General features: G+C 41.5%; 1 protein-coding gene across 3 annotated transcripts in view; it reads left to right on the top strand.

Moving 5' to 3' along the window:
• Positions 1-27,121, top strand: part of sema6a (sema domain, transmembrane domain (TM), and cytoplasmic domain, (semaphorin) 6A) — a 119,102-nt gene extending 91,981 nt beyond the window's left edge. Inside the window, exons 13-21 of one of the 3 annotated variants that reach the window (XM_030737056.1) lie at positions 1,107-1,280; positions 3,262-3,402; positions 3,527-3,604; positions 7,380-7,438; positions 8,358-8,378; positions 8,592-8,612; positions 12,007-12,186; positions 22,819-23,971; positions 24,227-27,121. In XM_030737056.1, the coding sequence (XP_030592916.1) occupies positions 1,107-1,280; positions 3,262-3,402; positions 3,527-3,604; positions 7,380-7,438; positions 8,358-8,378; positions 8,592-8,612; positions 12,007-12,186; positions 22,819-23,971; positions 24,227-24,254 (1,855 nt within the window). In that variant the 3' untranslated portion in view covers positions 24,255-27,121. Of the gene's footprint in view, positions 1-1,106; positions 1,281-3,261; positions 3,403-3,526; positions 3,605-7,379; positions 7,439-8,357; positions 8,379-8,591; positions 8,613-12,006; positions 12,187-22,818 lie in introns of all 3 variants that reach the window. The other 2 variants (XM_030737057.1, XM_030737058.1) reach the window with 2 other exon arrangements.
• Positions 27,122-27,844: the final 723 nt, after the last annotated feature.

The following is a 27,844-nucleotide window of genomic DNA, read 5'->3' as shown; positions in this document are numbered from 1 at the left end:
TCAAATTAAATCTTCAGACGGATGATAATGTTGACTAGATAAAGCCAGAGGCACAGAGCATTTCAAAGGATATATGAAGAAAACAAAAGCAGCGAATAGGATAAGAGGATGTGGCCTTGTATTTTGTTTTTTTTTTTTTAAATGGGCTCATGTTGTAAAACTGTACTCGAGTAGGGTTAAATTTAGCATCATCACCCCCAGACAAATTCTCTTTGAGAATAATACCTGTTTTTTCTTCATCTACCTTTTGCCCATTTTCACAATAAACATTAATCAGGGCCAACGTCGACTTCCAACATTTCGGAGTACCCTCTCATCTTCTTAAGTTAAAGAAATGATGAAAACAGGCATTTGAAGAATTAACTCTGGTGTACTAATGGGAACCATACCTTTGCTGTAATTTAAACAGTTTCTCAGATAGATATTTGCATCTGTGAAATCAGCTGGTAAAAGTAAATAGCCTCAGGAGGTGTTTCTGAAAACCTCTTCACCCACAAGCTTAGCAGGGCACCGGTCCAGAACTCACTGATTGGCAGGTGCCTAATTTGCCAGCCTTAAAGTGTTTGGTGTGCTCCATAATTTTATGCACATCAAACTGGTGCTAAGCCAAACTGTGCGATCAGCAGCTGTGAATTAGAAAAGAGAGTAGAGCTTGTTATCTGTTGCTTAAGCAACTTCTTTGCAACGTTTTTACTTGAGGAACCACCTGACAGGCCTTATGGCTCATCTGACTAAGTTTCTAATCAAATAACAATGAGTTAGTGAGATTAATGCACACCCCCTGCTGTTTTTTAGTCTATTTTAGACATCTGATGTGCGTGATGGAAGTCACGTTAATTGATTGGCTGATTAGGTAATTATTATCTGGAAAATGACATCCACCTAGTTTTTTTGTTCTTTTGTTTACCTTTTCCTGTTGCTGTTTAATGGCGCAGATTTATTGTAGATCAGTTTTTGAATGTGGTCCAGATGTGGAAGGAAACATTCAAAACAGTTACATTATGTCCCTGCTGTTGATGTTGCTCATCCAGTGGGCAAACCTTTTCCTCTGTTTGTGGGCTAACGGACTAATTCATTGACTTATTGTTTTTTTTGTTTTTTTTCAGCTATCGACTGACACGCATTGTGGTGGACAGTGAGGCAGGTCCATATAAAAACCACACAGTAGTGTTCCTCGGATCTGAGAAAGGCATCATCCTCAAATTCTTGGCCAAGATGAACAACGGCTTCCTCAATGAGAGCCTGTTTCTTGAGGAACTTAGTGTCTACAACTCTGACAAGTATGTAACCCTGAGCATACATGTACTGTATATGCAATGGACAAAAATAGAGAAACACATGGATACAGTTGCTATAAACACAGAAAGTACAGCTAATGCATGCGTGTGTGCTCTATAGAGAGCAAATGTGTTTAATTTTGCTTGTTTCCACCATCTATCGGCTCAGCCAACCCACCAACCCACTAGCTCCATCACTACCAGTCAGTTCCCCTGACCCAAGCTATGTCGTGAAGCCAGCCAACCAGATGGCTACTCTATCATTTAAAAGAGTTTTATCAGGTTACACTCTGCCCAGCCACAGCTACTAAATTAAAGACATAGACCTTAAGGCTCTGGATAACGTAGCACTGTGGTTCGCAACCACAGCAGAGCTGAGCTCCTCCAAAACCTCGGCTGATTAAAGGAAGCACACACATAGACACTCACGCTGAGGTCTGTGTTTGTCTTCAGAGCCAGCCTGGGATCTCTTGCTAATACATTACACATCTGTTGGTGCATGTATGGATGTAAGTGTGTTTGTGCGTGCATGTGTGTGTGTGTGTGTGTGTGTTCATGAACTTGGTACAGAGGGTTGAGCTGGGCATTGTTGTGCATCTGAAGTATAAGTGAATAAGGAAAAATCAGCCACAGTTTGACTCTGCCAAAACAAATATTTGGTTGAGAGGTAATAGATGAGAGGGAACGAATGGAAGCACAAACATAGGAGGGAGAGAGAACAGTGGTAAAGACCAGAGGGAAGAGATGGGAAGCGTGCATGATTGTGTGTAGCAGCAGAGAAGAAGAAGGGAAGGAGACAGAGGACTTGACGGGAGGGTTTTCAAGGCTCTTAGTGTTGATTATCCAACATGCTGCGACCATGTGATGAGCCGTATGTCGGGGATGAAGGGCAGGCCCTCACTTCTACTTCTTCACTTCTACTTGCTGTGTCTCCTTCTTGCCTCCTCCCTGTATCTTCCTCTTTTTTCCCTTCTCTCCTGTTCTGTGTCTCTCTGGCTGGGACCGAGCATTCTTTGGTTGATGGCCATCTGGCTTTAGCCGCACAGAGCGTGTGACTTTGCCTGCCTGCTTCCCTGCCTGCCTGGCCGGATCAGCGTAGGCCTGTGCATTACCCAGTGTAGATGGACTGTAAGCCCTAATTTAGAGCGTTAATGCAGGACCAAAGCTCTGCGAAGGAAAGATTAAATCCCAGGAGTTGGATGGCAGAATAGAGAGAGAAACAGAGAGAGAGAGAGAGAGAGAGAGAGAAGGGATAGAGTGATGCTTGACACACCCCAGAGGGATTACAGTGCACTCCTGTGGGGCTGTTGAGACAAAGAAGACTAGCTGAGATGGAGAAATGGTGGAGTTGGAGGGGGCAGGTTGGTGGTGGAGTGCTTTGAGTTAGTGTTAGTGGATTTTCCAGTTAAGTGCAGTATTATTGCTGACTGCTCACAGTGCCCATCTGTCTGTTTATCTGTTGTATCTGTATCACCCTTTTCTTGATCTCTCTTTATCTCCCGCTCTGTTTGTGACCTCGTGTTCTCAAGTCCAGCATTATCTCTGTCCTCCCTGACCTCGCAATTTGTCTCTCTGCCTAATCTTCCTCTTTCTCTCATTAAATGAGCTAAATCTCATTTTGCGACTCAATTTTTTTTCTCGACTCTGTCTTCAAACTACCATGTAGTTAAATGGGGAACTAGTCTATAACACTGTTTCCTTTTTATCACGTGCAGGATCTTTGTTCAGCCCTTTTAGTTCATCCCATGAAACTAGACAAACTGTTTTAGCTCCTCTTCATTTAAGGCCAGCTCTCCCTTCAAGCCAGATTTCTTCTGATTGGCTACCCCTTTGCTAATAGAAAGTTTAAAGAGCAGGTGGTTTGGACTTTCTGTGCTCACAGTCAGAGCATTCATCATTCTAACAGTATATACTGAAAAGCCCGATACAGCCACTTGAAAAGAAATAACATGATAATCGTTTTTTACTTCTTATCCTCCTCTAGGTGCAGCATAGATGGAGTAGAAGATAAGCGCATCATAGGTATACAGATAGACAGCAAGAGTCACGCTCTGTGGGTTGCCTTTACCTCCTGTGTGGTTAAAGTGCCGCTCTCTCGGTGTGAAAGGCACGGGAGGTGCAAGAAGTAAGTTCCCTACTTAGATCATCATTCCTACTCAAGCAGTCACACAATGTTGAATCCTTCTGAAAGAAGAAAACAAGATACAAGTGTATACCAGTGCCCAATAGTGTGTGTAATTTTCCTCCAGGTCCTGTATAGCCTCCAGAGATCCATATTGTGGCTGGGTCTCAGAAGGAGCCTGCAGGCAGGTGGTTGGAGACACCAAGTAAGTAAACACAATCAAAATCACATAGTTGCATACTTTAGGCATCTAGTTCTCTGAAAATATATGTATTAAAAACTCGGCTCACATAAGTTAACTGTTGTGCATGCCGGTAAGCTGATTAATATGCTTTGTGGAAATTGGAATCTTTAAATTGAACTTTTTTTGTGACCACTACAGAAAACATAAGGTCTCAGGAGGATATGTTAACTTTTGCTTATGATACTAATTGTTTTATTCTACTGCTCTGCCTTTTTACCTCCAGTGGCAGGCTCATGGGTACTGTAGTGTTTAGATACATTCACTATGTCCACCACGTGATTCTGTACTACATTTATCGCTGATGGTGTATTTTTCATTTAAACGGTATCTTTGGACTGCTTTGGAATTGGTTGAATTGAACTAGTGAAAACAGCATTTCACCTTTTTGTCATACCAGGTGCCAGTCCTCTCTCTGCTTGTCATATCTGTGATCTTTCTAATTTTATGGTTTGTAACTGCAATTTCCTTCAGCTGAAGGGGCTATTGGAAGGATGAATGGAAGGAAAGTGTTGTTTGCACCGGGCTCGGGGTTTGGTACGCAGTGCTTGGGAAAGCTGGATGGTCGCAGTAACTATAATTTGTGGCTGTAGTCATGACACACAACCAGTTTATGCTTTCGGAGCAAACAGCATATGGAGTTTTGTGGTGGGAAAAAAGATTTTGCAGATGAAGTCATAACAAAAGGCACGGTGCTCCACTAGCGATTTGACGATGAATGAATTTGATCCCACTCCTGCAAAATGATTGGTCTGGCATGCCAATACACCAAAGGCACACGTACCCGCATGCACACACAAAACTTAGAAGAAAAAAAAAAAAAACGCACATGCACTCTGCCCATCCTATTATTACTCTGCAAAGCCAGAGCGGTGGACTGTTCTGATTGAGTTTCCACAGTAGGAGGAGCAGGAGCTGACACAGGCATTAAGAGGGCAGATGACCTCGCTCCTTTACTGTACAATATTTTTAAGTGAGAGAGGGAGGGGCTTAGATCTGATAGGAACTGCAGGTCTGTGGTGAGCTATTCAAAACATTTGCCAGGCTGGACAGAAGGATGGATAAAATAAGGGAGGGGAGAGTCTGTGGCATTTTGTTGTTTGCTTACACAAACGGATCCCTGCAGAGAAGACAATTTCATTCTGCTTTTCTTACTTTCTATTTGCCTCATTAAAATATAAAAAAATCCCTTCTTCCTTGACTCTCTACCTAATCAGCTACGCATTACTTGCGTTTATCCATCCTTGTCTGCATGTCTATTTTTATCCATCTTTCTTTTTCTATCTTTCCTCTGACATATTCTTTCTCTCTTGTAACCCTCCCCTCCTTTCTTCTTCCATCTGGCCCTGATGCCAGTGTGCCAGCTTTCCCATGTGAAGTTATGCCTCTTATACCCGTTGCCTATAAACAGCTTGCACTCTGGTTTCCTGCAATATGGCCCCTAGTTGCCCATTGTTCATACGCTTAATTGCATATGATCCTGAATGGTACTAATTTTGTAAACAAAATGCCCAGTTATGGTTTTATGACAATCAGCATATTTTAAATTATTTTCAGCAGTTGTCTAAAACACCACAATGAGTTTTCTCTGGATTAAACTGAATGAATGTGCTCTTATGAGGCCCCTGATCCTTTGTAAATCAAAGCAGTGAATCGGCGACTTTGAGGGAACATTATGCTTACTCTCTTTACACTGTACACACAGTATATGGAATCCCTGGCTGCCCATTCACTTCTGATATGAATAATTAATGCTATTATGCCTGACCTGCATTTCAGCAAGCAGTTCTTTGTGCAACCACATATCTCACGTAATAATCACATCTGATGCAAGGTACTATAAAATGAAAGGCCTGGCTGCCTCCAGTTATGTACAGTGTAGCTTGAATCTGATTTAAATATGCATTATGTAGTTTCAGTGGGATCTTAACCCTGAGCTGAACCATCTGTAATGTCACACTTGAACAGACTGCACTTCTGTTGCTATAATGCAGCCGCTGTGGGACATGAACCCTTTAACTAAAGGTTCACAATTTGGTTCATTCATTTTTATACGTGTAAAGCCCAGACACTGCATCTGTATAGTGTGTCTACTCATTAGTAATTTGTCTTCTGTGATGTTACTAACAGCTTGAATTGGAAACCATGACCGCACCTGTGTTTTGGAGGCCAAATAACATGATAGGGTGGGACGTGGTAATGATGTTGTTGAGGAAAACCCAGCAGATACCGAGAGTGCCCAGACTGCATTGGTGCTTAGACAGGTTCAAATGTGCAACTCTGCGTCTGCTTTGTGATTATGACTGTGTACGATAAGCAAATCAGATAAGCTGATTAACTGTACCCCCAGATATGAAAAGAGGATGCTGCTATTATGTGGTTGTTGTTGTTGTTGTGCTCGAAACTGAAGGGGAATTAGTTATCGAAACTGTAAAATTAACCGTCTCCTTTCAAATTAAGGTTCTGGCAAAGCAGGGAAAAAAGATAAGTAGTAAATTAATTTGGGACTTTTTACAATGATCTCCAACATATGCACAAGGTAAATGTTGATTTGAGCACCAAACAACGGAAATCCAACTGCCTCTTCTTCCTAAAATCTTCTGCTTGTTTTCCCACACGTTTTTGACTCTGATCGGGCCACAAAGGGTGGAAGGTGCTGTTTTAGAAAATGATTCTTCATTCTGTAATTGTGACCAGTGGAGGGTGAAGAAGATGAGAGGCGGGCGGACAAGCAGGAGGAGGTGGAGTAGCAGGGGGGATGGGGAGGGTGGGCTAAGGAGGACTGTGAAGAGCTGTCATGCGTGATCGTGATCCTGGTTGACAGTTGGTCCGCTCTGTTTCACAGATCTTCTTACTGCCTGCTCGGTGGTCTTTCGGGGAGAAAACAGGTCTTGGTGCAGATTGCATCAGAAAATCACATCTCTAAACTCTCTCCCTCTGTGTCATATGATGGCCCTCAAGCATGGTTACCCCTCACTGCTCCGGTCTTCGCCCATGTGATTGTAACTACACACTCATCTCCTCTAAAGCGAGTTGAGTCACAAACTGCATACTGTAATAGAAGACTGTACAAAGTAAAGTTCTCATGAAAGCAACAAATTGGGAAATGCACCCTTTTGCTTTCTTTCTAAGAGTACGATGAGACGATTGATACCTCTCTCGGGTCTATATAATAAATTTGAATCTAATGGAATTGAGTTGAGTTTAATCTTTCAGCAAACAAGATATATACTAGTAATGAGTGAGGTATAGGCTATCCATTTCTCCATATTTTCCAGATATTTTGTTACACTAGGCTGGGTGTAGCTTCACATTTACCTCGTAGATAAGAAGAGGCATCAATCCCATCTAACTCCCAGCAAGAAAGCAATTAGGGGTACAAATTTTTTGATTGCTTTACAACGTGAGATAATAATTTTCAGTGCAGTCATATAAAAGAAAATGTGTTTTTATCAACACTTCTGGCAATGAGTCCTGTGCCGGCTATGGATTTACTAACCTGCGTGCATTCTTCATAGCCACTGATTTTAGGTCTCCGGGGCACCTGCTAGGTGTTCTTTCATTTTGATCCAGCAAAGGGCTTTCTGCACCACACACTGTGTGTTAGCATAGGATGTGCTGTGTTTGGTGGTGTTTTTGTGCTTGCTTTCCTATAGCCTTGTTACTTTGTTAGGTGTGGTGAGCCTGCATGGCCTGGCCTGTTTTCCGCTGCTGACCATGATGTCTCTGTTCCCCGCAGATCAGCCTTTGAGCAGGACGTGGAGCATGGTAACACAGATGGCCTGGGAGACTGCCAAAGTAAGCAGGCCCTCTTCACTCTTATCTTTCCTCCTTCACTCTGTACCCCCACCAGCACCACCAGCACCACCACCCCCACCACCATTTCTCTCTTCTTTGTTAACTCCATCTCCCTCTTCTCTCGGCCCTCCGTTTCCTTCTTTGCTGCTGTTACCTTTTTTCCCACCCGTCTGTTCCACCCTCACAATCCTCTCTTTCACCCACTTCCATCCATCTGTCCCTTTCGGCCCTCTTCCTCTTCTTTTCCCGCTGCTTTCTGGTCTCCCCGGTCAATAGAGTGCTGTGTCCTATTGCGCAAAGACCGAGTTCCTTCTTGCAAATCGCTTCGAAAACACAACACAAACATTCAGCGAAACACAGGGAAGGGATTTCACTTGTGAGCAGTCACAGGGTTCATTTTGAAACACAAAACAAGAAGGGGCTCTCAACCGAGTCAGCCCAAAAAAGTATTGAAAAGGCCTCTTTTACTCTACCAAAGGGAATGGCACATAAATGGAGACAGTATTTCTTATCTTTTCATGTCCAGAATTAACAGTTTGGGTTTATCCAAATGGAAACCTTGTTGATATTCTACTGAGTTGCTCAGTTAGAAAAAGAAACTTCAAAACAATTTGATATTAAATCATTCATTTTGGTTCATCTCATCTCAATTTCAACTGTTTACTGAGAGTAAATAAAGGCGAGGCATTTTCCCTCTAGTTTCATTAGTATGTTTAGTCAAGGGAACCCATTGTGTTGGACCTTCATTAGCTGTAGAAGCTATATAGATCACCTCTGATTAGAGCTGGGAGAATATCGAGCACTGAGTCGATTTTAAATTACTTTAAAAGTCATGGCTTTTGATCATGTTAAAGCATAAGCGCTCTTTACTGCAAGCATTAACAGGTTTCTCCCTCATTTCTTTTCTTTTCTCTTCTAGATACATTTGTGGCCCTGAATGGTAAGTATCCCACATGTACCGCACAGGCAATCGAATAAAAGACAGGAGCTGCATTTCATCTCCCCTTAGTCTTTAACTTCGGCCACACCTTTTCATCTAGTCAGTCAATCATCCCCCTCTCAAGGAAATGAAAACTCCTCCCACATGTATAAAGAAGGGTTATTAATGACTCAAGGTTTTAACTGAATTGATTTCACTCCTTCTTTTTGATAGACGTCCCTTCCAGTTACGAAGGTAATGAAACATTAAAGTACACTCGGTCACTTTCATTGCTCATATTATTTCTCCCCACGCTCCTCATGGTGTTTAGAATAAAGGTCGTAGTGATAGAAATCAGAATTAAAAGTCTTTAATGCTGATTCTGATTCTATTAGTTCTGTTAGACCTTTTTTTTCCCCCTCCTCCTTATTCCCAGCGCCCGATCCCCTTATCCCCTTTTGCAACAGCATCGATTATCCCTGACCTTTGCTTTGCTAATTGGATAGCTCTAGTTGTTAGTGGTTAAATGCCTTGATGGTAAAGAAATGTCTCAGCGTGCACATTAAACAGGATATGTGCTGACAGAGAGAGAGAGAGAGCAAGAAATGAAACTGGCCTGTTTAGAGTCTCGAAATATGTTCCTTCTAACTGCACAGACTCTTTGCACAGTTTGAGATGCTTAATTCAAAAGGGCTAATGTAAACATGCACAGACATACATGCGCACAGCTCTACTGATGGCTTCCTTTCCTAGCAGATATGTTTACTCTCCTAATCCCACAACACAATATTACAATCACACTTCACTGCTGCCGATTGATACCATTTTCTTCACTGAAGTCTTTTTAAGGAATGATAAACAGATGTGATTAGCCTGCAGTAAAGTCCCTTTTATCCATATCACCCATACCTACTCTCACATCCACCTTATTTTTATCTAATCCGAGGAGGCATTAGTTTTGTTTTTAGTGAATCTCTTTCTCTCTCACACACGTACCTCGCAGCTGCCAGATCAAAACAGTCAGATCCATACAAAATGACAAGAATAGATATTTTGAAGTCGTACCAGAAAGCCCAGCACTTTCTCTCACTCACCCCCCCCTGTGGCTGTAACCCCACTGTGAATTCTCCCTCCTTTTGGAAATCTAGGGTCATGGAAAAGCATCTGTGTTGGTGTACACCCCTGTAGTGCTAAATATGCTTCCACAGGCTGGGCTGTGTGTTTTCAGGCACACACTTAAACACACCCAGTTTACAGCACACCCCCACCCAAACAAACTCTCAGCCCTTCCATCTATCTGTCAGTGGTTGATATGGATTTGAAGATAAATAAATGCCCTCTCTCCATTCTCCTCTCTCCTACTCCAGACTAGACTTCGTTGCCTCTCTTTTAATCTGTAGAAAGAGAGGGATGTGCATCCGTCGGCAGTTTAGGTCCTTTTTTTTTCCCCTGATCTGTGGAGGAGCTCTGAGGCTCCGAGCTCTCTCTATGTGTGTCATCTGCCTAAATTGCACTTCCCCTGGCGGTGGGGGAATGAATTATAAAATAGGCCTGTCACACTAATCTCTCAGCCTTGGGCCAATAGTTAAATAAATCATTTTAATGATTGCCACGCCACGCAGAGGAGGAGGAGGCTCTGGGTGGTGTTGTGTGTAGGTGTCTGTTGTGCGTACTCTACCAGCAGCATCAACGTTAGCCTTCTGAAATGCCTCCCCATCTTCAAACACAAGCCTAAACACATATTGAAAAGGAACGCACACACACACACACGCGCACATTGCTGTCACCTCCTTCACGCAGAGAGCATGTCAAAATGGTAACTGGGGGCTGAGCTCCACAAGAGGGTGTTGATAAAAGTGTTGTCACTCTGCATCTAGGGAAGATTAAAAAAAATAAAACCCACATGTGGCTCAAGTACATTACATTAAACACAATATATAGCTTCTTCAGAATTGTGTAGGGTGGCTTAACTGTAAGCATGTGGGATGGTAATGTGATTATCATGGTTTGAAAATAAACACTCAGACAAAGCTCGTGTACAAATTCTGCCTATGAAAGAAATTGAGAAAACTTAAGACAGACAGAGACAGCAAAGCACAGACTGTTTGAATTATGTGCAAAGCTGGACAGAGACGAGGGAGGTATGATCCATCCTCCACAAATGAAAGAGTACTGTGTTGCAGTAGCACTGCATTTATTTCCACTGAGAGACAGCTGGTGTATTTTGTTCAGTGTTAATGGGTACATTTACACGGAGCCCGATATTCTGCTTATAATCAGTTTAAAAGCCCAAATAGAATAAAAGTGCCCCACAAAATCACCTCAGTTAAAATAAATAGCGATTCAATGAGTTTCAGAGGGGTGCAAGAAGCATCTGATCAGAAGGAAAATTGTACCAGGTAAACAATTTATCTGATACTTTCAGGCTCCATTTTGTTACGAGCATGCCCTCTGTGTTGACTCAGACACACGGGGGCACACACAGCAGTGGTTTCCGAACATAGCAACTTCCAAGCCAGAATTCTCCTCTGCAGATGGTTTGGTTTGAATACAAACTCAGAGCTAATCAAAGAATTAAGAGCAATGCTAAAACCGCAACCTCAGAAGCTGATCAAAAACCTACCAGATAATTAAGATAGCTGTTGAGGAAGACAAATACATGGCAAATCTGACATTTTTATGCATGTCACACTTTTTTCAATTAAATGCATTGAAGCATGTAAACACCACACTATAGTAAAATGATATCCCATTGAAGGGTGAACCCCAAATCAAACGCAACGTCTTCAGACAGGATGAAAAAAAATGTGTGCATATTCCTGCAGCCACTGTTAATTAATGAACAGTAAATTAACAGTTACTTAATATACTGTCTGAAAAAGCATAATTTTAAGTCGTGTGTTTTCTCTGATAAACTGTTACACTCAATGACTGACAGCAGCGAATCTTACAGTTGAAAATCTGGGACTGAAAAATATTTCAAATTTCATTTTGATAATATGATTAAAAACAGTTGTGGAATGACTACTAATTTCTAGCTGCTGTTTCATACAGACTTTGATTCGGAGAAGTCATCGATGCACATCGAAATGAATTAAACACAGCTTCAGAAATGACTGGAAAGTCCGATTTAAAGTTAGCCTGAGAAAGGTAGCAGGATGAATATGAACAGTTAGAAACACTTTAGCTGAAGTAAAGTTACTGGCAGACTTCTTGACAGGAACGAAGGGAAAAGAAATTTTGTCTCTTGTCCTTCATATCAAAGGCAGGTACCCTGCGGTGATTGTAGAGAAATACAATTGTACTCTTTTCAGCTGTGACGGCCCAACAGTGTCAGTCAGAACAGGAGGGGGGAGAATGATGAAGATATAGAGACGTGGAGAATGACAGACAAAAAGAAACACACACACACACACACGCACATTCACTAATGAGTTGCCTAGGGTCACACTTTGTCGCCTCACACAGCCCAGCAGCTGTGTGTGTGTGTGTGTGTGTGTGTGTGTGTGTGTGTGTGTGTGTGTGTGTGTGTGTGTGTGTGTGTGTGTGTGTGTGCGTGTGTAAGCACCCCTGCTGATATGTGCTTTCATGCACTGAAGCTGGTCCCTGACTGCCAGGAGAGTCAGTTAACCTGTGTTGTGTCCGGCAGGCCACCATCACCACCGCCACCACCACACCCTCTCCCTTCCCACTACGGCCCTCCCCGAGGCCGCGGATGGCCCCCTGGGGCGGGGCCGCATGGTGGAGAGGAAGGATCCCCCCATGAGTTCAGACAAAGGGGAGGACCCCTACATGGCCGTACCCTCTCAGACTCAACCCGAAGCCAATGGTAAGCCTTGGAACGTAACAGTAGCAGTCAGTTCGGTCCATTGTCACCTGTGGCAAGGGAGGGGGAAGGGAGGGATAAAGGGGAAGGGAGGGGTCTGTGTAATTGAGATTTACGGCTGCCTAGCTGCTTCCAGCTGATGAAGTGAAGAGACAGTGGATCACTTTCTCTCCAGGGGACAAATTGCTTCATACTGTGCACATAAACCCCCCACAGAAACACTTACATATGTAGGTACATGCACATAGACATTCTGCGGTCATTAGATAGCATATATGTACACACAAAGCCTCACGCACACACCAGTCTGTAGGATGGATTTATTGTCCGTGGACTGTAATGCCCCACAGGAGATGTAATATCCAGACCATTACACTCTGAAAAGGAAGATGGCGATGTATTTATTTCCTCGGGAAGATGGCCCAGTCCCCAGCTCTGTCATGCTTTGCGACACGGTGACATGACATTGAACGCCCTCTTCTCCTGTGTTAACAACCTGCCTAATGCTGTACCGCCTCAAGGACGGCTCACTGGATAAATGAGTCAGAGTGAAAAGGAAAGAAGGGGAGGAGACGAGAGGGACAACCCACATCGTAGAAGGAAAGAAAAAAAGGTCACTGCGGTGCTGCCAATCCATGTCCCGCTCCGTGATAAAACAGACGCAGCTTTCACAGATGCCATTATAACAACATAGATTATGCAGTTCATGCTAATATAGGCAGCATCGCCATGACCATGAAACATTAATTAAAATAATATTAATGGTTTTATTATGGCTATGGCTTGGAAGATACAGTAACCTACTTTCTATAAATATACTAAATGTAAGGAAAGAAATAACGAGCAGCTAATGAGCTGCGCCTAAAACGTTTTCTTACTGAAGTGTTTTAAAAAAAAACAAAAAAAAAAAAGAAAGAAAACATGCCTCTTCCAGCTACCTGCGGCGTAAATGCAGTTTCAACCTAAGAAAAAACATACAGAATACTTTCTCATTCACAGGGTTAGAAGAGACTTTGAAGATGCTGAAGTGTTGACATGTAAGATTGACGGGTTGATTTTACCTGTGTTGAATAAATACATTTCAAAAGAGTTTAAAAATACTCGGCGGTGTGACGCAAATGTAACGTCTTCACAAAATAGCCATAAACTGGGGTTAGAATCACTAGTGTGGGTTCAGCCTTCCACAGTACGCATTTCAGTGTCTCCCATCTATGGAATAAACCATGGCACAGCAGTGACTGAAGCATGTCAGCTGGAAGCAGCAAGGCACCAGTGGGTAGATCCAAGCACAATGGTGGCAGAGACTTCAGACAGCATGCCTACAACCAGCATCACAACATGCTGTCGCTCCCCTTGTTGCCTTTGCCTGAGCAGGTGTAACCCAACGAGGAATGGCAAAGAATGCTGAGAATCAAACATAACAAGAGCCAAAGCTGTCTTACAATAATAGCTTTTCCAAGAATAATGTTATGGTTTCGGAGGAAATGTGGTTAACTCCATGCTCAGGTAACTGCACTAGGACTTCATGTTTCAATACAATGCTTTTTTCTGTACGGTCATTATTATTACTATTATTATTATTATTATTATTATTATTATTATTATTACTACACCTTTGCAGCTTGTGTCACTATTTATCTGTTCAATTTCAGCTCTACAGCCTTTTCTTTTCCCTTTGTTATGAAAACCAGCTCTGATGAGATTTTTTTAATTTTATTTTAGTGATTTGCGTGGTTTCTTGTGTGCAGTTCTTGATATTTTGCATGGCTTGATCTGACGCTACGTCTTTTTTTGCTGTTTATATATTTGCCTTTTTTCCCTATGTTGATTGCTTTGATGGTATTAAGCACAGTTTTGCCTCCATGCAGCTTAATGCTTTCAGCATGGCAAATTGAGCACCACAATCAAGAGCACTCATTTCCCGCTCCACCCATCCTTCCTTCTGTTCCTTCCTGTCTCCCTCAGTATTACTGGCTTCAGGTGTCAACTGTACTGTGAAAACTTTGCAAACTACATGCATGAGAGTGAAAAATCAAACATAAATAAGTTATATTTGAGAAATAAAGTAAATAAGGCACTTTATCTTCATTTTAATGGTGGAAAGATGCATCCATGCAGCCCATTTTGGAGAAGAAATCAGGGATAAACATTTAACTGTCGATCTCCAGTTTATGCTTGAGTAAAAATGTATTAGCTCATATCCAAAATCTTTTGCAAGCTTATTTGTGATTTAAAACAAATTACAGTTGCTCCCTAACTTTTTCATTTGCAGTTGAGACATTGTGGAATCTTATCTGCTAATGAATATTACAGTGCTGCCAATATGTATTAGTCCAACACCACCAGAGTAATTAGAAATGCTGCAAAGTGATGAGTATTTGCACGCAAATGATATTCAGCACCCAACACCATCACTGTCTGCCATTCCGGTGGGGCCATCACAGTAGTCAGGTGGCTGCCTGTGTTTCACAGTACATTTGAGCTTGGTGTCTGTCTGTGTGTCTGTCTGGGCATCATCTGTCTCTGTTGTACTTTCTTCTATTTCTGTCATTATACCATACAGCATTCCTCTGTCTTGCCATCGCTCAGCCAACCCCCCAAACCACCACCAGCTCTGCCTTTTCCACCATCTGCTGCCATTGTGATCAGTCTCCCTTCCACAGGACCTCTCATCTGACTGGGATGGCATGTTCCAAGGCTATACCTTACCTTAGTGCAAATTAATTCCTGAACCAATTTATGGGGGAACCTCCCTCAAACGTCCCTCCCCCTCTCTCCCTCCTCCATCTCTGCACCTCTTCCTCTTCTGTTTCTCCCCTTGTAGTCTGCCTTTTCTCCAACTGGAGTCATATCTTGTCCCCTGTCTGCAGGAATGAATCCTTGCGCTGCTCCCCACTTTGCCCTCTCTCTCCCTTTTCTACCTGTTTCCCTTTCTCTGACAGGCTCAGCTCTACCCCCATTCCCTACTTACATCCACCCCCTCCCCCTTAAGCCTGACCTGTAGCCACTGCTGTGTTGCTCCAATTTATGGGTTCATTACAGCAGCTATCCAAGGGAAAAGGAAAGAGGAGAGGTGGAAGGAAAGGGGGGTGGAGTGAGACAAGAGGGAAAGAGACTTGGGAAATGAAGGGATTGAGGTACACACGATAAAACATTATTAAACAGGACAATAATGTAGCATTGAAGAAAGAGGTAAGGAGATGGCAGCTGAATGAACTAGCTGAAAAATTTGAACAAACGAGATGCAGGAAAGATACATCAGAGAGGAAATGACATATTGTAGCTAAAGTGAGCAATATTGTTTCTCTCTATCCTTTTCAGGCTGTATTTTATGCTTGCCTAGCTAACACACCGAATCTAGGCTGAAACAGCTGAATGTGAAAACATTCTGCAGACTGTACATTTGGCACAACCCTGAAACAAATTGCTGTAAAAGTACAGGAAGTTTTCTACAGTAATGTGGTGACTCTAGTTGAGCACAGGAAGTGCTAATGCCATTCTGAAGAAAAATATTAACAGCAAGCAGTTGATACTGTTTCACGGTATAATCCCATTTTTTGTAAATACTTAATTTCCAATCATTAATTTGTATATTTCAGTTATGTTGCCTTTAGACTTGTAATGTGTTATAGAAGTTAGCGATGGGCCACTATGACTATGACTCTTGGTGTGATTAATCATGTTCAGGGTCTTTGTTAAAATAATACAGATATTAGCAGCCCTGTAACCACAAGAATTGGAAGTGGGATGGGATCCAAACTGGTATCTTGTCATAGTTCAAAACAAGAAACTGAATTTATTTTTATATGGAAAAATAAAGAAACTATGTTGCAGGATTGTTCTATTAGCATTCATTAATTAGTGTTTTTTAGTGTACTTTCTACACTAGTAACGTCTTATAATTACACACGATCGAGGTAACAACTGCAATACTGCTAACTAAGAAATGAATTGGAAAATAAATGCAGTTTTAGGGGACATGGTTGTTATCCGGAGAAATGTTTTGTTCTCTCCTGTAGTACCACTAGGTAATGGTTTACTACACTGATTAAGAAGAGAAAAAAGAAGGAGGAAGAAGAAGATGCTGTTTTTTTTGTTTGTTTGTTTTGTTTTTAATTTCTTGAGAATTACAAAATTTTGGATTTACTCTGTTTCCAACACAGCATGAATTTTTAATTTTAAAAATCTGTTAGAATCTGCAACAATCTGCAACTGTAATTTTTTTTTTTTTAGAGTGTCAGGATTTCACATTAATACCTGTTGTCATCTGACAGCTGCTCTGCAAGGGTTATTTTCAGCTGCAGGCAGCTCTCTGACACCTGTGTGCCAAGGTGAGGCTGGTATGATAGAAGGAGAGTATGACCCTGCTCCGACAGGATTTCAGCACAATTTTTTCCATGACAGAAAGTCTTGAATTGTACTTCATCTCTCTTGCTGGAAAGCAGTTGACTGAACATTTCACCATAGTTACTGGGGATGCCCTGTCAATCTGAAATGCTACCCTTATAGCAGGAAAAATATATAGCAGAGCAAACCGCACACTTGTTTACAGTCAGATTACTGTTCAAGGCGTTACTGCATTGCATTGTATTCTAATCAAGTTAATCTTCTGCTCCATGCCAAGACAGGAGCTAAGTGATGGGTGTATAAATACAATTATTTCTGTACTGTTAAAAAAAAAAGAAAAAAAAAGAAACTTGTTTATAAGGCAAACACCCCCCCCCCCCTTAAAAAAACAGTGCCAAGTAGAAGAAGTAAGCAGCATAGTCACAATCTTGAAGCTGCATTATCACATTATCACATATTACCATTCAGCTGTATTTCTTCTGCAGTTCGTGAGCAAAATAATAAAAGGTTATTTTCTTGGTTGTGTGATTGTTATGGAGATGGCTCTTGTTTCAAATTGCTCTCTTTTGTAGGTGAGCCAAGAGGTTTTGAGGTAATAGAGGCTTAGACTTAGTTTACCATGAACTCTGCTCACTGTTGGATAATGCACTTGGCTCCTGAAGTTTTTAAGAAGCCTATGAGGTTGAGCAGATTTGGAAATTTAATGTTAGTAGTTTCATATGTCCTTGCAGTTGAATGATAGGATTAAGGTTAATCCTGTAAAGTAGGATGATAGGATTTAAGTTAAAAGTTTATGGAGTGGCCCTTTGGGGCAGAGTGAATGTCTGTGTGTGGCAAAGACTCAAAAAATTTTTAATTAAATGCTGCCGCAACCCATGTTCCCGTTGTTCCAACACCTTCGCTATTAAGTAGTAGATTTCGGTTTAGTGTTTCTTACTGGTCAAAGATTGGGCCAGGTCTTTGTGAAGCAGATGAATTATGCGCAGCTCATTGTGAATCATAATAGAAACAGTGAACTGGATGTGTTCCCAGCATTACGCACTTCCCTGACTGACGTCAAGCCATAAGCCATAATTTCCTCCACTGATTAGCTTATTGTTCTCCCAAACTGCTTTTGTTTAAAACACACATTTGCTGCTTACTTTTCCACTTTTATGTTTTGGTTACGCTTTTCAATAAGACCCCCTAACCACTGCTGGTTCGTACAAAAGCCTTGCTTTGTCTTTCGCCCATGTGAGACTGAATCTCGTATCACTGCGGCTCATCCCTTTGTGCTCTTGAAGCTCGTCTAACCCACATTCAGCTGTCATTATTATACTTTGAACTGAATTTAAACAGTTACGTTCACGTTGCCCTCATCAAGCAGATACAAGCTGAGGCTTTGCTCTTTTTGTTGAGTACTAAAACATTTCTAAACAATTACCAATTGCTGCCTTTATGGACTGGATGAAATACGATGCATATTAGCACACACGTAGCACTTTAGTCATCCACAGAAGTCATTTTCTGCAGCCAGCATGATTAAATACACTTCAGCGGGTCACCATCTGTACAACAGTGACTCATCAAGATTGAATATTAATTGAAAGGACTCAAGATTATAGACAAGATTGCACCCATGATTTAAAACAATACAATGAAAAATCCACATTATTTAAATTGTGGCAAACTGTTTTAATGCTTGCAGTAAAACTCTGCTGTGAGGGAGCTTTTTGTCTTCAGTATATCAGCATGAGAAAATCTGTCACCCAGTAATACAAACGGGAGCACTGTCAAGTCAAGGGATCAAATAGCTGATGAAAAATGGGATGTTTAATTTATGCTGATATCTTGTGACTATTAAACATTACAGTTTGCATGCAGGGAGCTGGATAGGTTAGTACATCAATGTTAATACCTGAGGTGCTGAATAATATAATTAGGGGTTTAATTATATCTTAACTCGCTCATCAGTATGCATTGCTGTGACTCTGGATTGTCTGATGAATGCTTTAATATTGAATAACACCATTAATGCAAGTGGCTCTTAACCCAAACATACACAAGACTTAATGGGATAATTTCCTAACAGGGGATTTAAATAGAAGTTAATGAATTGTTGTCATCATCTAAATACCAGTGTCCTTTTTTAAAAAAAAAAAAAAAAAGATGACGACAAGCTGGTCTCTAACCACAAAATGTGATGTTTTTAAAGCTCGCAGTGCAGAGTAAAGAAATGTAAATTGTTTAACACGATCTGCTTTTTCTCTTCACCCATTCCTCTGTCTGTAGTTAGTAAGATCCACTGTTTTATCTTTCAGCAAGTGAAAACATAAGTGAGTGCAGTCGAGTCCAATTAAGTTTTTTTTTTTTCATTTTGCAGACAATATCTTTATGCAATGGCCTGCAGCCAGAGGTTAGGGCCCTCTCCGTAACCTCTCTGTGATTTTTTAACTGCCTTTGAAGTTTTCCTAACACAGACACAAAGACAGGCTCTGTGGGCTTAAGTCAGTTGGTGCCTCTGAAAAGATTAAAAGAGAGTAAGAGTATCTATGTGTGTCAGACAGATAGAGAGAGCATTCACAAGTTCCAGTCACAATAGATTACAATGTTTCTGATTCACAAGTAAGTGTTGCCGACCCGGCCTGTTTTGACAGCAAGACATATCTGAGTATCTGAGATATGTGTTTAATATCTGAATGTTGAGGCTCGAGGCGGTGTGAAATTCAAATCAATTCATCCGCCGAGAGAAGTGTTGAACTGCAGGATGCCTTATGATGCATTCTGGGGGCGAGGCAAGAGTGAAACCAGAAGATTATAAGTCACTGTATAGTCAGAACCTCAACAAGATGAGACTAACGCGGAAAATCTCTGAGTTTTAGCAACACTTTGATACTTTTCAAAGTCAAGTAGTGGAAGTTTTAAAAAGTTTACAAAGATCGCAAATGATCAGAAATCAGCGGCACAGCCATCGTGATTCAAAACCCCGAGGTCCCGTGATTCGACTGAGACGGCCCTGGTGTCCTCTGTGGTAACTTTCATCCTCTTTGATGTTAAGATGAGAAACAATTCCTCACTTGAAAGATGGAAGTCTTCAAAGTTTCTCTTCTTTTCTTTGTGTTTTACCCAAGGCCCTGAGCTAAGTACCTTCTGGAAATGTGTGTGTGTGTGTGTGTGTGTGTGTGTGTGTGTGTGTGTGTGTGTGTGTGTGTGTGTGTGTGTGTGTGTGTGTGTGTGCGCAGAAGAAGTGAGGGATGGAGGAAGGAGGGGAGAAAAAAAGAATAAAAGCTTAAAAAAAAAAATCTAAAAGGGCATTGCAGTGCAGGTTAAATAGGGCATTAACTTTGGCTCACACACCCACATTAGAAGACAAAGCTCCAGCTCCACAGTTCACCTCCTTCACCAGAATGGACAACCATTTGGTTTCACTGCCCTCCAGAATTGTTATTCAATGTGAAGTTCAAATGCCCGGTCGAAGAAAGTTAACCTTTAGCAGTACTAAATTCACTGTCATGAAAATTCATAACAATTTTTACTTCCTCTTTTATACAGAGACATATTAAAGTATTTACTTTTAACAAGGATTATGGTGAAAAGGAGAGATTTGCCAAAGTATTTGTTTATACTTGCACTTTTATTTTCTTACATAAATGTGCTTTGGAAGTTTCCAGGTTTACTAATCTCAAGTGAAGCTGAATTCCTTTTCCATCCCAGAAATATTTAACCCAGCAACTCTCAGAGAGCACCCCATCCCCACCGCCACTGTTTTTTTTTTTCTGCCAAAGAGTGATAACTCAGAAAGATCACAAGGTTGTAATTACAGCCTTCCCGGTCTCCACCGAACTCAACACTTACCATATGTGCGAAAGAAAACACTCTGAAACAAGAAGAAAGAAAAGTGATTCATTGTTGCTGTAAAGGAGAGAAGTAGCAGAAAATGGGAATGAAAGATCCGAGTGAGGACAGAGGAAAGTCAAAGTTAAAGACAGCAGTGCCGAAAAGTATCTCTCTTGCTCTCAGATGTTGCAGAACAAGATAGGAAGCAGATGTTCCATCAGACAGGTCGGCCATTTGGTCGTGCAAGTCCGCCGCCTAACACTTGTCAAACCTGGATGCTCCGCTGCAGATAACACTCATTACTTCTCACTCTATTCCCACGACTGAGCATGTCCTCGATAAGAAACAATCTTGGCCAGAAAAGATGAATTTTTTTTAAAGCTTTTGTTTAACTTTAAAAGAGTTATGGCTGCGCTGCATGTTGTCAGCACTCTATTAAAGAGAAAAGTGAAGTTTTGTTTTTATAATAAATGAGGGATGATCTGGGTAAGTGTAAGTGTCCTTTTTTTTTTTATCCAGGTTGAGCTTCAAAGTCCAGACAGAGACTAAAGAGTGCTTTACTTCAGCTAGGAAAAATGGGCTTTAATTCATGTTGCTGGACTAATGAAGTATGACTGCAGCGAGTGAGATTATGGATGTTAGTTTAAGACAGTGTGGATTTCAGATCCATGAGAAGAGATTACCATGCTGTCTCTGCGTCTGTGTTATGTCTCACCGAGGAGGCGAAGAAAGAAGATATTCTCCAAGTACATCCTCGGTGACACAGCCGAGCTGAAAAGCCAAACATGATTACCCAGCTCCTTCAGGATTTCGGAGAATTATTGGAACTAATGTTTGTTCTGTGGAAACTGCTTTTGAAAAATTACAGAGAAAAAAAGAAGCGCTGAAAATTTGCAAGGAAGATGAAGAAAGTGACTCGTGGAGACAGCAAACTGTAAAAGGAGCAATTTACTTGTTGCTGTTCAGTTTACTGTGAATGAATGTTTATATTCATGCAGTCTTTGTACATTTCATTATATGCAATAATACCTCCGGCTGTCCATTTTTTGCTCTATGTGTCACCGTTCAAAAATAACACAAACTGAATTTCAAAATATCAGACGAATGATTAACAAGGTAGAGACTGAAGTTGGTGGGGAAAATATTTTATTAATGCATCTCAGTAGGAGCAGTTCTTAAGAAGTGGAACAAAAATGAAAAGAAAATCCAGAAATGTTCATCCAATTTTTCCACCTGTAGCTGAATTACCAGTAAATGAAAATGTCTGATTTGCAAAAGCTGTTCTACAAATCATATCACCGACCTACTGCTTATTTTAGGACACAGATTCGTTGTAAACAAACCTCCTCTATGCAGGAAGCACTCAAGGATATCAGCTTAAATTACTTCACATATATTCCAGCTTGTTTTGCTTTTTTCAGCAAAAAACTGCATCCTCATATTATTGTCCTAGTACTGAGCAATATGCAATTTTGCAAGATATGCCGCTGTACAAGTTTTATACACGTGTAACTGCGTCACGTTATGGAGAGCAGCGGTGCCCCTGTAGGAGCCCCTTTACATGACAGAGGATTAGGCAGGTGGGCTGTATCTGCGGTAACCAATGTGTACGGGCCACAGGTCATGTGTGAAGGCATTATAAATCTCTCTGCTCTGGACTGGTGTGTTTAACCCAAGGAAAAGTGTGCCGCATCAGATGTCTGCATTCGTCCACAGGCCGGAGGCTTTCATCTTTGAGCAAGCATATGTGGGAGGTGCATGTGTCCACGCTCATTCGTACGTGCGTGCAGACTATTGTTGACCCTGTTTTATTAAATACAACCTGCTGCTCCCGCTCACCCACCGCTAAAATACTTCATAGCTTCCTTTATTGAATTATCTTTTATTTGGCCGTATCACAGTGCGTCTTTGCCAGTCTTTGAAAGTGGCGCTTTCATAAGACACTGATGACACAGCTCATTGGATTTAGCGCCTAATCAGAGGCTTTTTAATGTATTCTCTGTGATTCATGAGATTGGATCCAAGCTTTATGAAAAGTCTTCCATTTGCATCTATGAGAAGAAAGGGCTCGGGTATTTCAGGCTCCTTTATCGGAGCTCATATCTTTTTTCATTTCAGCAGAAGGTTTTATCTGGGATTTAAAATGTGAATCATAATCACCCCTCCAAAACACATTTTCACTCAGAGATTGGATTTTTGGGGAAACATTGAATCTTGCTACTTGAAGCTACAATTTTGAATAGATGTTTCCTATGATGGAATAAAGCCTTCTTCATTTGCATATTTTTTCATAAAATAATTTAAACCTTTAATCTTTTTACTTAGAAGATATCTTAATTATTGTAACTGAGTATTGTTTTCTATGTTTTGGTTGATCTTTTAAAAAATATTTTTCAAAGCTTTCTTAGAAACAGTTGGCTTCAAAACCCGTTTTTATCTGCCTGCCTGAATGTCATCCCTGTCTCTCCGCAGGTGTGATCCGTGAGAGCTACCAGAAGGGTCGCGACCAGCTGGTTCCTGTGACCCTCTTGGCCATCGCTGTTATCCTAGCGTTTGCCATGGGTGCCATCTTTTCTGGCATCATTGTCTACTGTGTCTGTGACCATCGTCGTCGAGACATGGACCTGACAGGCCGCAAAGAAAAGGACAGCCATCACCTCCATTCCCGCCGGGGATCCATGAACAGTGTAACTAAGCTGACGGGTCTGTATGAGACGCAGGCCAAAGAAGGTCGTCCTGAGGCAATCCTCACTCCTTTGATGCACAATGGAAGACTGACACCAAATGGGAAGATGCTCATAAAAGCAGACCAACACCACCTGGACCTTGCTGCTCTGCCAACGCCTGAATCCACCCCCATGCAGCCACGTCGTAAGCCCAGCCGGGGAAGCCGTGAGTGGGAGAGAAATCAGAACCTCATCAATGCTTGCACCAAGGACATGCCACCAATGGGGTCCCCTGTTATCTCTACAGACCTGCCCCTGAGGGCCTCGCCGGGGCACATCCCTAGCGTGGTAGTCCTACCTCTGCAGCAGCAGCATCAGCACCAGCTTCAGCCTCATCTGCAGCAGCACCAGCAGTCTTATCAACATGAGTATGTGGAGCAGCCCCATCATAGTGACCTGAGCATGGGCCACGGTGTAATGGATGACCAGGGGGCCACCCTGGAGTACAAGACAGTGAAGAGCCCATGTCACAACCTCAACATGGGAGATCCTGATGGGGTGCTGCCACCTCGTGTGCCCCAGCGGGAGGCCTCTCTCACCGTCCCACCTGCCGTCCCACAGATGGGCAAACGCCTGGAAGTCCACTCATCGGTCTACGGACTACGGAAAGGATCAGCATCTGCTGCTTCTGGATCCTCTGCCCTCAAGAAGCACAACACCAACTCGTCTAACTCCTCCCATTTGGCGAGACACCACAGCTTCAACCGTGTTGAGACTCCACCACCTGCACCTCAGAGGGTGGACTCTATACAAATGACAGCACAGGGCATATCTCAGTCACGGCAGCCTGGAATGAGCTCCTACGGTTCACTGCCTCGAACGGGCATCAAATATCTCAAGCCTGATGTCCCTCCCAAACCCTCTGTAGTCTCACTTTCCACAAAAGTCAAGTCAAGCGACTCTGGCACATAGTTAGGTTGTTAGCCTGTCAGTCTAATGTGAACAGACAGTAGTGAAAGGTGTTTTCTGACAGAGAGAAAAAACAGGGAATACTGTTCAACTTGCATCTCCTTTTAGTGTTTTTGTTTGTTTTTTGGTGTACAATACAGTGGAAATGCAACACAGTTTTTTTTTAAGAAAACACTTTCTTTTTATATAAATATGTAAATATTATACAATGGTTGTTGTCCGTTGTGGCAGTCATCGAGCTCATGCTCTGGCTGGCTCACAGTTCCTCTGTAAACACACATGGTAACATGTGCTACTGGAAAAGAAGATGATGCCTGTCCTGAATATTTCATCCATTGGCACCCTGTAGCATTCAAGACAGTGGCTCTCTTGTTTGTGGTGTCTTTGGTCACTGAGACTTGATTCGATACTTCGTCATGCTGGTAAAAGCACATACGAAGACAGCATGAGGGGACTGGAGAATAATTGTTGTACAATACCTTGAGGACAGGAGAATCTGAGGAAACAAGCACTCAAAGAGAGCAAGTTCGGACTGAAAGGACAGACAGCTGCCTGAGTTCTGGCGGAACCTGTGAAAAGCCTCTCAGTGTTACAGCAATCAAGTCCTGCCTGGGCATGACTCAAAGCCTGGGCCAGAAGAATCGTCTACTGTACTGGTGACCGAATAACACATGACTGTTAATACTAATAGCTTGTTGTATTTATTTTTATTAAGTGCTTTTGAAAAAAAACAAAAAACAGACTGACTTTCTAGGCTTGGAGAGAAAGAGGACAAAGAAGAGATCTTTTAATATTAATTAATCAAGAGTGAGAAAAAAATATTTAAAGTCATTAAACTGGAGCCAGTAGAACTTTCTTAATGACTAAAGTTCCACTAGGTCTTACTGTCCACTCAGTGGGACCTGCAGCTTGAGAATATACATGACTTCTGTGACGGGGAGGAGATATTTATTTAAACTGTGCCAGACCAGGACGTTCACGGACCAGAATTTCCATTGTTTTCCATTGTTCAATCATTAAAAAAAAGTAATCCTGAATCTCACCCTTTCACTCCTGCAATCAGCACTGTGGTTTTGTGTGAGTCTGAAACATTTGTCCTGATTGGTTGCTGGCTTACTGGTGCCATCAAAGCTCATTGTTGCATGTTGCAAATATAAGAGAAACAGCGGCAGCAACAGTACGGGAAATCTGCATACAAAAAGAAGCTGTAAGTGAGGCTGCGAGCAAACGAGCGATGCCTCCATCCCGGGACGTATCGTCTTTTCTAGCGGCGCCACACAGAAGAGCGGGTGGAAAAAGAAAATTATAGAAACATCTGTCTTGCCTGCTTCTTTATCCACATGTAAATTTGTGCCTTACACCCTAAAGTAGTGACAATGTTTTCTTTAATAGCTGTTAACTCTGTCTCCTTGTCGTATTTTTTTCTTTTGTTTTTCTTACGTCATGATATTTCCCTGGTTTGATAAAAATGCAATTAAAGAATGTAGGTGTTATTGTTGTAATTCTGGTCCCTAGACAAAACACACTTACAGTCCAGAGGGAAGAGAGGAAGGAGCAATCCCTTTCTTCTTTCACTCTCTTTCTCTGGCACCCACACATAAACACACGCACATACACACACACATACACACTCATCTTTGTGATTCATTTCTGATTGTGCCATTAATGCGCTTAAAAAATACCCTTTATGTTGTGCTGGCAGTGTCGATGAAGACTTTGTGAGTGTTTTTGATTTCCTGTTTTATACAATTTCAAAAAGTCCTGGTATTTGTTTTTACTTGTTTTTGGTGTTTGTTTGGAGTGATGGTTGACTGGTTAACGGAACAATTAACATTTGTTACTTAAGACGGCCAACATAGGTGTATCTTTCAGGTGCGCTGCGATAGGAATGCAGTGACAGCACCATAGCAAACGTACAGTACGAGATGCACGCGAACACCCAGTGTACTAACACAAGTTGAGGCTTCTCGTGTGCATTCAAACATTCATTTGTTAGGCAGTTGCAGGCTGGTTCCTGTAAAAAAAAAAAAAAAGCTGACATTTTGAAACAACACTATTAAATATTGTACTTTATTTAACCCCCTTTTTTGTAAGAGAAAACAGTTTGGGAAGTTTAGAGATTTTTTTATTTTTATTTTGCCTCACTAACTCTCATTATCAAAGCCTTATGAATGGCTGAGAGTTTAACTAATCAGATGATTTCACTTCCTTTTTACTTGAGGGTTTTTATGGATCACCCACACTTAAACACTTAAGTCATCGGAGCACTCCCTTAGTGTTGTATGTGTAGATAGGTTAAAGTTTTCTCAATATCAATATTCTTTCTGGAGGAAAGCCAAGAGTGTCTCAGTCCACAGCTAGAAAACGACTGACATGCAGGATCTGGGACCTGACTTAATGTGTACATAGATGCTTAAAGGGAATTGTTGCACATGACAAAGTCATGGGCAACAGATTGGTTCAAAATGAGAGCCGAGAGTAAGGCGTCCCATCCAAAACAGGATCTGGGATAAGCTGCGACAGTTATATCAGTGATTAATTTAAAGTAAGGACCTTCTAAGTGCAGATAAGCTTGAAGGTGTGTTCACTCCGGACTTTCAGAATACTACTTTGTTATAAATTGGTGTCTGAGCACCCTATATACACACTCCGGTGCACTGAGTGCATGAACCAAGAACATTCCTGGGCCTAGAATAAGGCTTATCGACAACTGAATATTTCCTGTTTTGAAATGCTCAGTTGTGTTGGCTCACACCTGGATGAACTGTCATGTCCACACTCGATGTGAACGAGAAAACCTGTCTAGGTTAGAAGGTTGAACGTCCACACCCTGTGTAGACAAGTACATTTAGCTGTGGGTACATTTATGATTCAGCAACATCAAGTGTTTTGATATCAGAGAAAGGTTGAGCATTTAAAAGACTGAAGGCTGCTGTGGACGGTGAGGTTCTTTGGTGTGTGCCTTTTTGTCTTTCACCCTTGTTATAATGCACTGCTGTTAGATGCAAATCGACTCTCTTCTCAACTTCTCAAACTTTTGAACTTTGTAAGCTTGTAAGATATTGTGACGTCACAAAGTTTTTTGCCCTACTCTCTCCACTTCCTTAACATCTGATTCACAGCTTAATGTATGTTGTAAAGAAAAAAAAAACTCTTTAATTTAATGCAAAATGTAATAAAAAAAAAAAAAGAAAATAAAATTCTTGTCATGAAGACTGTGGTATGTCCTTGACTTTTTCTACTTGTTTCTCTGCCTGAGGTTATCTTTATTCTGGGAACATCTTTAGTCACTGGATTTTGTGCAACACTGTTCGGGGAAAACCAAGCCTTGGTTTGCACGGGATTTAAAGGTTCTTTTGATAGAAGATCCCTTTTAAAGAAAACGTTGTACTTTTGTGACCTGAAATACACTATTCTATTTTTGCTTGTAATACCACCACCAACCCCTTGAGATCTGAGAAACATTTCTGAAAAAGCAAGCCTAAGTAGATAAAAGGAAACTTAAACTTAAGTAGGATTTTTTTTAAACTTCATATTATATAAGTGAAAAAAAGACGAGGTTATGAGTCTGTACTCCATTTCTAGGGAACCCACAGAGAGTGATCCCTCAGATCCACATTATCCCATCACCCCACAGAATACTTTGATGTCTTTAACCAGGGTCGAGATCGTTACTTTTCTTAAAAGTGATGCAGTACCTTATTACTTATTACCTTAATTACTCACTGGACAAAGTAATTTGTTACACTACTTGTTACATTATTTTCGCATTACTCTGTAACATGATCTATAATACATTGTCACATACACTATGTTGCCAAAAATATTTGCTCACCCACCCATCATTGAATTCAGGTGTTCCA

Source organism: Archocentrus centrarchus, chromosome 9 (assembly GCF_007364275.1).
Source record: "Archocentrus centrarchus isolate MPI-CPG fArcCen1 chromosome 9, fArcCen1, whole genome shotgun sequence".
In the NCBI taxonomy this organism is placed as follows: Eukaryota; Metazoa; Chordata; class Actinopteri; order Cichliformes; family Cichlidae; genus Archocentrus; species Archocentrus centrarchus.
The sequence above is the reverse complement of the archived record's forward strand: the minus strand, read 5'-3'. Positions and strand labels throughout refer to the sequence as shown.